Raw genomic sequence first — 11,783 nt, 5'->3', positions numbered from 1 at the left:
ATTATTATTATTATTATTATTATTATTATTATTATTATTATTATTATTATTCATGTGTAGAGCACATTTCCACCACAGAAATTGAGTGTTTTTAAAACAGTCCCCTTGGCTGAAACAGGAACTTCCCTTTGCAAGAGATACTTAAGGGATTTGTTTCACTGTCATTCTGCAAACCTTCAGCTTTGTCCTTTCTTCTGCTTGGTCAGCAAATGGAAACTAAGAGAAGCAGCTCACTTCAACTACAAGATTGCTCACAGAACAAAGACCATTGGAGCCTCTTAAGACCAACTTGAAAACATGCTGGCTTGTAGTTTGGACTTTACCAAACATGCTATGCAAGATTCAAGCAAGTAAGCTCACCAGCATTTGTGCCAAAAGACTAGATAACATTTCAAATTTTGTCTCTAAATTCCCCAATTTCTCAAGCATGGAATGATGTTTTCATTGTTCAGCCACCAGTCTTTGTTAATTCCCAAGCTTTCCAGGCTCAGAGCCTATTCCAAATACAACAAGAAATGAAGGTGTACACCAAAAAGTTCTAGTTAATGGTAGACACTATGAAGTCATTGGAACAGGCAAGCCTCCTATAAACACAAGAATTAGATACTCCACTGACATAAACTCTTTTATCCAATACAGACTTCTATCAGTAGAACAGTAGGCTCAACAATCCCCCTGGCAGGCCCTACCATGCCTACACTGTTCCAAAGAATCCTTGAATTCTCTAAGAGTGGGTGCAGTGGCCTCCAGGGGAGAGATGTTGAAGAAAATTGCCATACTGCTTTTTCTGCTGATGGAAGCTGTTGCTGGATCAGTGTGCCTTCACTGGAGTGACACTATTTGCATATAAGCCCAGGTTATTTGTTATTTTTAAGAAGAAAACTTTCCTGTGTATTTTTTTAAGAAGCTGTTTTCTGGCATCCAGATAGCAAATGATGATGCTATATAGAGAGGAATGAGAACCTCTCTTTCAGATATTTAAAACAATTTAGGGCAGTGAAAACAATCAGAGCTGCTGGTGATGGTGACAGCTCAGCTGATCACCCAGAGGTAATCATTCATCTAAACACTTTCTGTTCATTCTGGTGAAGGTGTCAAACAAATGTACATAATTTATCTTAATAAAGAAAAAGAAAAATCCACGGTGCATTAACAAGAAAGAACAATTTTAAACTGTATAGGTTCAATCACTGCTCTGGATCAGATTGTGTAAAATTAGAATTCTAGCGCCATTTCTGCAGCCACCAAAGTCTCTCGGACCAAAAAATAATTCCCAAAAGAGCAACAGAATCACCAAGCTGCGAGAGGAGGCATGGACAATGTATGGCCCCAAGCATTTTTCTCCAAAACGTTCCCAAATGACATCTAGGGATTGTGGAGGACACTTCCATCACATTTGGATTCAGGAATCAAAACAAAGTTTTATAATATTACTCCAATTTTTTTAACTACCCAAAATATTCTCCAGAGAGCCAAGAAAGACACCAAACATAATGAGAATGCCCCACAGATGGCATTTGGGGGCAAAATAAAAAAGAATTTTTTTGGCAGGGAGGGAGTGAGGTGGTCAGGGTTGCAGCCATTCAAGATTTCCTGGGGGGCTAATGGGGACCCCTAGCCCTCCATAGATAGGGGGCTACAATTCTAGAGACCAGGGTTCAAATCCCCACTTGGTCATGGAAACCCACTGGGTGATCTTGGGCAAGTAATACTCTCTCAACCTCAGAGGAAGGCAAATGCAATCTGAACAAATCTTGCCAAGAAAACCCCCATGACAAGTTAGTCTTAGGGTTGCCATAAGCCAGAAATGACTTGAAAGTACCACCAACACCAACAAGCCTTCCATAATTGACTACCCCTGCTCTAGGGGTTGGGGACAATTTCACTATGGCCCCTTAACTGAAGCTGTTTTAGTCCCAGGGGCAGCTTTTTTCAAAACTGGAAGTGATTTCAAGTATTGGAAAAAGCCACATCAATCATAAGCCAAAAACAGCTAAGGGGCACAAAATATTGCAAGAATGTCGGGAAATGTCTACCGTATATACTCGTGTACAAGTCGACCTCATGTATAAGTCGAGGGAAGGTTTTAGGATCAAAATCTTGGATTTTGATATGCCCCGTGGATACGTCAACGGCAGAATTTAGGAGACAGATTTTAAGGTTTGCTTCAAAGTGGAAGTGGAGGGAGAAAAAGAGAAGCTTGGTTTTCAAAGGAAACGCAAGGAGGAGGAGGAGGAAGAGAAGCAAAGGTTTGGAGATCAGCTTGTAAGCGGTCTGAAATACAAAGAAGTGGCAAGGCTTGGAGATCAGCTTGCAAATGGAGGGAAAATGGGGAAATGCAAAGAAGAGGCATGGTTTGGAGATCAGTTTGCAAACAGAGGGAAAATGGGGAAATGCAAAGAAGAGGCAAGGTTTGGAGATTGGCTTGCAAACGGAGGGGAAAGGGGGAAATGCAAAGAGGAGAAAGAAAAGTTTGGAGATAGGACTGAGAAGAGAATAATACATGCACACTCACACTGGTGCCTTGCAGCTCTTTCAGCAAGCGCTGATGAGGCATGGAGAGTGGGACATCAGGGCTACTTTTAAAAGGAGCTTTATGAGCATTATTACTGTTTGTTGTTGTTGTTGTTAACTGTCCTCCAGTCGATCTCAAGCCATGGTAACTGTATTGACCCTTGTATAATTCGACCCCAGATTTTAGGGTCAATATTTGGGCATAAATTTCTCGACTTATAGTTGAGTATATACAGTAATTTAAAATAATGTAAGCCGCTCTGATAGCCTTTTGGCTGAAGAGCGGGATATAAATACTATAAATAAAATTAATATAAATAAAAAAATCTGTCCCCTGGAAGGTGTCTGGTTTTAAAAACTGACGTGATCTGGTGGTGCATACAGGCCAGAGACTACTGGAAGGTACCTCCTTCCATCACTCTAGACTGCTCATTTGCAGTGAGGCAAATATATGTGTTAAACTATACAGGTAAACTAGTAAATACAGTAAACCAGTAAATAAAGCTTCCTACAACCACATCTGCAGGGACATCATATCTAAGTCACTACCTTGTTCACTTCCACGATTTCTCTTCTCTCTTCACTAGCAAAAAGGAGCTGGCTGGCTGTTCCTCGGTCATCATGTTTGAAGCCATCCTCTTCAACATAAGGAATAAGTTGCTACATATGGGAACAAAATGGTTTTATGAAATATATTGAGAGCTTCTTGTGGAATCAGGAGTGAAAATATATGCCAAAAACACATCACCCAAGAGAAATAAGAATTTATAGGAACGCTAGCTTTTGAATTCTATTTCTATTACATTTATCAGGTTTTAGACATCTTAGGAAAGTTAACTTGGCTACCCTTTTACAAATACTTATATCTTCCCTGAAAATGTTCTCCACCACTATCAAGGAGCATAAACTGAAAATATGGACTTATAAAATGAAGCGGTTGGAGTAAGCAGCAAGAGAAAGTGAATGGTTCACAGTATGCTTATAAATACCTAGAATACAAATCACAATCTATACTGGTCAGAAACGAGCTCTAGATCTTGTATGTTATGCAGTCAATTGAAAATTAAAAACCACTGCTAATCATTTAACAAGGCAGCAACTGTATGGCTTCCCTAACCTACATTATACTGCTGAAATGAAATACAATTTTAAAAAGCAGAATCAGTTGGTTGATCTTGGGATTCTAGTGGAAAACAAATTGAAGTCCAAAACATACTGCAGAAATAATCCAGTTTGAGACTCCTTTAACTGCACTGTCTTAAGACTCCTTTAACTTTCAGCCACATAACACCTGTGCTCAAAGATCTGCACTGGCTGCCTATTCGCTTCCGAGCCCAATATAAGGTGTTGGTTATTACCTATAAAGCCCTAAATGGCTTGGGCCCAGGATACCTAAAGGACCGTCTCTCCCCGTACAATCCGCCTCGCACCCTCAGAACATCCGGGCAGCAATTGCTGAAGGTGCCTGGGGCCAGGTTAGCTTCCACTTCGAGAAGGGCCTTTTCCACAGCTGCCCCAGCCCTTTGGAACACGCTGCCCACCGAGCTCCGCTCATCTACCACCCTGGCCCAATTTAGGAAGGACCTCAAAACCTTCCTATTCAAGCAGGCATTCCCCGATTAAATATCCTGTGGGCCTCCCTCCTCTTCCGTGGCCATGAGGTTGGGCTAAGGGGCTTTTATTGTTATTTTTTAGACTGTTGTTATTGTTGTTTACATGTTTTTAACTCCTGTATTTTGTTTGCACTCGTTGCACCACTGTAAGCCGCCCTGATCTTTTGGAAGGGCGGGATACAAATAAAGATTTTATTATTTATTATTTAACTGCACTGCTAGGGAATTATGGGAACTGTAGTTCTGTGAGATGTTTAACCTTCTCTGTCAGAGAGCTCTGGTGCCACAATAAATTACAATTCCCATGATTACTTAGCACTAAGACAGGGTAGTTAAAGCAGTCTCAAACTGGATTATTTCTGCAGTGTGTTTTGGGCCTATGTCCTGTAAGTGTGAAGTTTGCCTATCCCACATATAAACATCGCTGCCTGTCCACCTCCACTTACCTCTATTGGAATAGGGTCAAGTCCTGCACAGTTTTCATTGCATTTGTCATATACTAATCTCAGTTTTCTAAAAAGAATGGAGAGCTGACGTAGATGTTCCTGGAGCTTTCCCAGTCTGTCTTGATATGTTCCCGTATGGTAAGTGACACCATTTGGAAGCTGGAATGTTTAAATAAAAGAAAAAAGAAAAATTATATTCATTTTAAAATGAACCATATTGAGAAAAATTAAATTATTATTATTTACTGACAGGCATGAGGGTTTCTGGCACCTGCCCCAACTAAGCTATTAATGTTAGTACATACGGTCAGCCCTCTATACTTATGGCTTTGACTTTCACAGATTTGATTATAGGCAAATTTAATTAATATGTTCTCTCTAGGAATCTCTAGGACAGGTCTTCCAACAGGACTCTGCCAGAAATTGACCACAGAGTCACACTGGAAGACCTAGAGGTTCCTAGATAAAACACTTCTCTAGGAATTTGTAGCTCCCCCCCCCCCCCAGCATGATTCTATGCTGAGTTTCTGGTGAATGTTGACAACAGAGTTGCATTGGAGAATGCAGAAATTCCGAGAGAGATTTTCTCTCAGGTACAAAAAATAGTGGGTTTTTTTTTTTATTTTCAGTTTTTCTACTTTCACGGGGGTCCTACACCCCTAGCCACAACAGATGTGAAGGATCATCTATGTTGTTTTGCTTTATTCAGTATTATTATTCATTTGATTTTCATCTCCAGTGACCTAAATTTTTCGACTGATACACCAGTATATACAGTAAGTAAACAAGAACACTTTGGACTTTCTAGAGACCACTTGAAAGCTTCTTTCAAAATGTATCCAGGCATGACTTCCTCTTTCATCAGCCTCCACTTTTCTTATGATCTCCATTTTGTTGGCAAAACCTAAAGATCTCCTTTTTTTAACATACTGGGGATAGCTGGTGAAGCAGGTTTATCTGCTCTTCCCTTTTCTCTCTGTTCTGGTGTTTACACATGTTCAGTAAGGGATCCTGGAAGCAGCTCCCTTTTACCTTGAGTGTTGTAGGAAGACACACATGGCTACAGTAGAATTGGATAGAGTAGATTCCCACTGTTTCACAGCTCAAACCTTACTACAGTGTTTACTGCAGACATCTAGCTCAGAAAAGCTGCATTTCTCCAACCTCGTTTGCCACCTTCACAATGTTGCTAAAAAAATCTTTCAGTTTATAGAGAATAACAAAGACTCTGTAAAAAGTAGCTTCTTTTCAGAGGCTTTGTTAATTGCAGTATACTTGTAAATGAAAAGGAGTTACCATTAATTTCCTTAAAAAGCAACAAAATGGTTTTTAGAGCTAATCAAGCTTGATTCTTCACTTCTGAACACATCATAAGAAAACATAACTCATCAGAAAAAAAGAAAAATTCTGGGGAAAACTGAAGATAGTAGGAAAAGAGGAAAACTGCATAAAAGATAAATTGGCTCAAGAAAGGAATTCATGGCCCGAGGAGTGCAGTAAATAAGAGCTTTTGAAGACCACTGATTTTGATTTTCTGGGTTGTCATGTCAAAATCAATCTGATGGCACATGAAACACACTTTTACAAAAACTTTGGCCTGTTACAGACAGCCAAAATAAAGCTGCTTTGAGTCACAGTGGAGGTATGGTGTTTTAATGATGCACGCGTCCTAAGAGTCCAGAGGCCACAGCAAAGCCACGCTCCAGTCCTTAGAGCTAGAGCGTGGCTTTGGTGCGACTTCTGGACTCTTAGGACGCATGCATCATTGAAATACCATACCTCCACTGTGACTCAAAGCAGCTTTATTTTGGCTGTCTGTAACAGGCCTTAGTAAACTAAAATTCCCCTTCCAAATGCCTAACTATGCAAATTTGGAGCTCTTCTCTTTCCTACTTCTCTTTTGACCCAAGCCCAAAATTATAGAAACTTGAGAATATAACAACATTCTAAGAAGGATGACACTGGCTTTGATGCCAAAGCACTCACCTGCATATTTCTCAGCAGCTGGAAGATTTCCATGGTGCGAAATACAATATCCTGCACAGTCTCCTGGCCAATGCGACAGAGAGAAGCAGTATTCACTTCCCGTGCAGCCTGAGCTTGAGATCCTGAAAATGGGCCAGCAGGCATTCCTGCTCCAGCTAGAGGTGGTGTGGACATTTTGCCGCCTTTGCAGAATGAGATTATGCAGAGAAAGGAAAAATTAGTCTCAAGACAGTACAGATAGGTTTTAGAGGATCTAAACCTATTTTTCAGCAGCTTCCTTGTAACAGAAAGGGCTGGATCCAGACTAAGTTAGAACACAGTCCTAAGTGGCCAGACTGACATTGTACTGATTCTAAACTGCACACAGCCAACAGATGTTGGAAATTACAGTATTTAGGATTACTTTGCAACTGCATTATGGCTGTATCTCTGGGTTGGAACATGTTTGGATCTAGTATAACTAAGCTCCTTCCTCAGCCAAATCCTTTTCTAGCCCATTTTTGTCTCTTTTGCCACTAGATCTTAGCCAGCAGAGCAGTTCTGTTGGCAGATTTCTGAGATTAATCAGCACAAGAGGGCCCCTCACTGAAATCCGCTTCATTTCCAATCTGATGTTAAAGGCTTCTCATCCCACTTTAACAGCCCTGGCTCAATGCTAGGGAATTCTGGGAAGTGTAGTTTTGTGAGACATTTTAGCCTTCTCTGCCAGAGAGCTCTGGTGCCACAATAAACTAGTTACTGGGATTCATTAGCACTGAGCCAGGGTAATGAAAGCGGTCTAAAACTGGATTATTTCTGCAGTGTGTTTTGGACCTAAGTGTACAGGACAGAACAAAGTGGCAGATGTTAACATCAATTAAGCTGCAACCCTGTGCACACCTTTCAGGAAGCAATGCCTACTAAACACAGCAGGGAATGATTTGACGCTTGTACAATATAGTTGAAGTGGTTTTATATGTTATGTCTGTGTAAGTAGGAGTGAAAAAACCAAATGAGATGTATTTTGACAATTTAGGATTAATATACAACCTGCAGGAAAGGGGATGGGAGCACAGGGAGAACCATCATGGTATTAAGTAATGGACTTTCTAGTCCAGACCTGAGTTCCAATCCCTACTCTGCTGCAGAAAACAACTGAGTGACCTTGGGTCAGTCACACTTTCTCAGCCTTAGATGAAGGCAATGGCAAACCACCTCTGGCAACATCTTGCCAAGAAAACTTGATGATTAATTCACATTAGGATCACTAGAAGTTGGAAGTGACTGGAATGCACACAACAATAAAGAAAAGAGCAGGGGATAAAGAGAAAAAACAGACAACTCAACTGCTCATTATTTAATTCCTTCCTTGGCTTTCACCTACCATTTCTCATCCCACAGAGAAAACAAAAACAAAACAACTGTCTATAAAAATATTCCAAAGTTTGCAGAAGAGCAGCCTTGTCTTCTGACCAAATTTTAGAGCACAGACCGATACTTTGATTTGATAAATAAAGTTTGCCAGTCTTTAAGGTGCCATGCCCCTTTGCAGTTGCTGTCATTCTCAAGATATTCACAACTCAATGATGATATAAAATAGGCAATGCATTCACTGAAAGGTAACAAAGAGTCCCACCAGATCTTCAAGAATAACAAAATTCATCCCATAAATAAATATAATAATAGGAGCTGATAAGACTAAAAGAAATGGATACCAAGTGAGCTGTGATTTTCTTAAGGAATGATCTGTGGGAAAAATAGGATATTGATGATATGAAATGTGGTCTAGTAAGAAGAATAGATTATCAGGAAAAGTGAATGATTTAGAAGCTTGGATAAACTGGATGTAGTTGTCACCGCCATAAGTAGGAATGGAAGACATTTTATTATTTTCCTGCTTTTCTCATTCTTCTATCTGCTGTTTTTCTTCTTGTATTCTGTTTCCCTCTTTCCCTTTTGCTGGTTGTTTAAATGTGTATAATTTGTACTGTATTTGGAAAACCTTAATGAAAATGTATACAGTGGAACCTTATCTTACATGGGGGAGGGTCTGTTCCAGACCCCCCCCCCCCCCCCCCAACCCCAAAACTGCATATGCTTGAGCCTCATTCAATATAATGGGGCTTGGGCACAGTGGCAGGTGCACTATTCAATCTGTTGACATGTAGCTTCAGCATAAGCTGAAAGCCGAGTATAGTGCACCCACATATGGTGCAGGCGCACTGTATATGATGTTGTATTTCCCGTGTGGTGTAGTAGTTTGAGTGCTGGATTAGGACCTTGGGAGACTAGGATTCGAATCTTGACTTGGCCACATAAAGCCACTGGGTGACCTTGGGCAAGTGACACACTCTCAGTCTCAGAGAATAGCAATGGCAAACCCCTTCTGAAGCAAACATGCCAAGGAAACCACATGATAGGGTCGCCATAAGTCAGAAATGACTTGAAGGCACACAAGAACAACAACATCATATTCCTCATCACTTTCTGTGGGTGTGAGAGCTGCTGGTGAAGAAAGCTGATAGCATGAAAATAAACTCATTTGAAATGTGGCGCTGGAGAAGAGTGCTGAGGATACTGTGGAGAACTAAAAAGACAAAGAAATGAGTACAAGAGCAAATTGGATCTGAAGTCTCCCTGGAAGCCAAGATGATGAAATTGAGGCTGTTGTACTTTGGCCACATCATGAGAAGGCAAGACTCAGTAGAAAAGGTGATAATGCTTGGAAAGATAGAGAGCAGGAGAAAGAGAGGAAGACAGCAAACCAGATGGCTAGAGTCAATCAGGGAGACCATGGTCCTAAGTTTGCAAGAACTGAGCAGAGCAGTAGAGGACAGGAAGCCTTGGACATGTCTTTTTCGCAGGGCCACCTGGGGTTGAAGTAGACATTTATTATTAGCAGTTTGAGTACTGGACTGCAACTCTGGAGACCAGGGTTCAATTCCCAGCTTGGCCATGAAACCCACTGGATGGCCTTGGGCAAGAAGTCACACTCTCTCAGCCTCAAGGGAAGGCAAGGGCAAACCTCCTCTGAACAAATCTTGCCAAGGAAACCCCATGATAGATTTGCCTAAAAGTTGCAACAAGTCGGAAAGGAGCATGACAACAACAACAACAACAAATAAAATATTGTCTGATTTATCTGGTCTTAACTTTGTATGATTTTTAAATCAGTTTTACAGTGTTTTTAATGTGGTGATTTTAAATCGGTTTTTAAAACTTTAACACAGTTTGACACCACGGCTGTAGCTGCCATTGGTCCATCCTGATGAATCCTGGGATTTGTAGTTTGCTGTGGCACCAGAAGAGCGACAGCGTGGTGGAGTGGTTTGAGCATTCGACTACAGCTCTGGAGACCAGGGTCCAATTCCCAGCTGAGTTGTTATTTGAAATGTGTTACTTCTGGTTACTTCTGAGCTTTGATAACGGTGACAGATAGTGGGAGGAAGATGGTATACAAATAAATACAATAATTATTAATATTATAATTAATATACAGATATATATAGTTTTAAAAGAAGAGAAGAAAAAGAAGAAGACTATGACTATGGAGACCTGAGTTCAAATCCCTGCTCAGCCATGACAATGATGATGATGAAGAAGAAAGAAGAAGAAGAAGAAGAAAACGACGGTGACTCTGGAGACCTGAGTTCAAATCCCTTCTTAGCCATGATGATGATGAAGAAAGAGGAAGAAGAAAGACAACTGTGACTCAGGAGACCTGGGTTCAAATGTCTACTCAGCCATGAAGAAGAAGATGGTGATGATGATGATGACGACGACTCTGGAGCCCTGAGTTCAAATCCCTTCTCAGCCATGGCGATGATGAAGAAGAAGAAAGAAGAAGGAAAACGACTATAACTCTGGAGACCTGGGTTCAAATCCCTCCTCAGCTATGCAGAAGAAGGACAACTATGACTCTGGAGACCTGGGTTCAAATCCCTTCTTAGCCATGATGATGATGATGAAAGAGGAAGAAGAAGGACAACTATGACTCTGGAGACCTGGATTCAAATTCCCTTCTTAGCCAGATGTGATGGATGAAAAACGGAAGAAGAAGAAGGGAAACGACTATGAATCTAGAGGAACCTGGGTTCAAATCCCTCCTCAGCTATGAAGAAAGAAGGACAAAACTATGACTCTGGAGACCTGGGTTCAAATCCCTTCTTAGCCATGATGATGATGATGAAAGAAGAAGAAGGGAAAACGACTATGACTCTAGAGAACCTGGGTTCAAATCCCTTCTTAGCCATGATGTGATGAGAAAAGAGGAAGAAGAAGGACAACTATGAACTCTGGAGACCTGGGGTTCAAAATCCCTTCTTAGCCATGATGTGATGAGTGAAAGAGGAAGAAGAAGGACAACTATGACTCTGAAGGACCTGGGTTCAAATCCCTTCTTAGCCATGATGATGATGAAGAAAGAGGAAGAAGAAGGGGCAAACTATGACTCTGGAGACCTGGGTTCAAAATCCCTTCTTAGCCATGATGATGATGAGAAGAGGAAGGAAGGAAGGACACATATGACTCTGGAGGGACCTGGGTTCAAATCCCTTCTTAGCCATGATGATGATGATGAAAGAAGAAGAAGAAGAAGGGAAACGACTATGAATCTAGAGACCTGGGTTCAAATCCCTGCTCAGCCCTGGAAACCCCCTGGGAAGGCGATGGCAAACCCCTCTGGGCAAATCTTGCCAAGAAAACCCCATGGCTGCCCTCAGTCGAGCCACACAAGAGAAGCCTAAGCTCCCTAGCAGAGAAGGCTAGACATTAAACATCTAAAAAACTACATTTCCCATGATCCTACAGCCTTGGGAACCACGGCAGTTAAAACGGTGCCGAACCGCAATTGAATTCTTCTCCCGTGACCCGCATCCCCACGAGACGTAAACCCGGGTTTAGTACGAACCTGGACCCGAAGCCGAGCTCTTGGGAAGGTTGCGCGCCACCAAAGCAAAAACTCACTTCGCAAAGGAGACGCTGTAGTTTCCGCTTCCGGTGTGTGTGGGGAGGGGGAGGGGGAAACCAGTGTACGGAAAAAATGGGGAAAATGGCGTCCTCCAATAGGGTTCACAGGGAGCAGCCATGTCTCTTTCTTTCCGTACAGCGATGGTGCGCATGCGCGCGGATGCCAAAGCCATAGCCTGAAAAATCAGTGTTTGCAAAGGGATCTTAATCGGAAGTGTTTTGGGCAGTGGTTGCTTCCAGTATACACTGTGTGTGTATATGTGTGTATATTATATAC

At 41.5% G+C, this 11,783-nt stretch overlaps 1 protein-coding gene across 1 annotated transcript in view; it reads right to left on the bottom strand.

Moving 5' to 3' along the window:
• MED30 (mediator complex subunit 30) overlaps window positions 1-11,531 on the bottom strand; it is a 28,118-nt gene extending 16,587 nt beyond the window's left edge. The window contains exons 1-4 of the mRNA XM_042465363.1: window positions 11,448-11,531; window positions 6,560-6,741; window positions 4,574-4,732; window positions 3,064-3,174 (exon numbers count right to left, since the gene is read on the bottom strand). Of these exons, the coding sequence (XP_042321297.1) occupies window positions 3,064-3,174; window positions 4,574-4,732; window positions 6,560-6,733 (444 nt within the window). The 5' untranslated portion in view covers window positions 6,734-6,741; window positions 11,448-11,531. The remainder of the gene's footprint in view (window positions 1-3,063; window positions 3,175-4,573; window positions 4,733-6,559; window positions 6,742-11,447) is intronic.
• Between the last annotated feature and the right edge of the window lie 252 nt (window positions 11,532-11,783).

This window comes from Sceloporus undulatus, chromosome 4 (genome assembly GCF_019175285.1).
Source record: "Sceloporus undulatus isolate JIND9_A2432 ecotype Alabama chromosome 4, SceUnd_v1.1, whole genome shotgun sequence".
Classification (NCBI taxonomy): domain Eukaryota; kingdom Metazoa; phylum Chordata; class Lepidosauria; order Squamata; family Phrynosomatidae; genus Sceloporus; species Sceloporus undulatus.
Note: the sequence above shows the minus strand (reverse complement) of the source record. Positions and strands in the feature narration are given on the sequence as shown.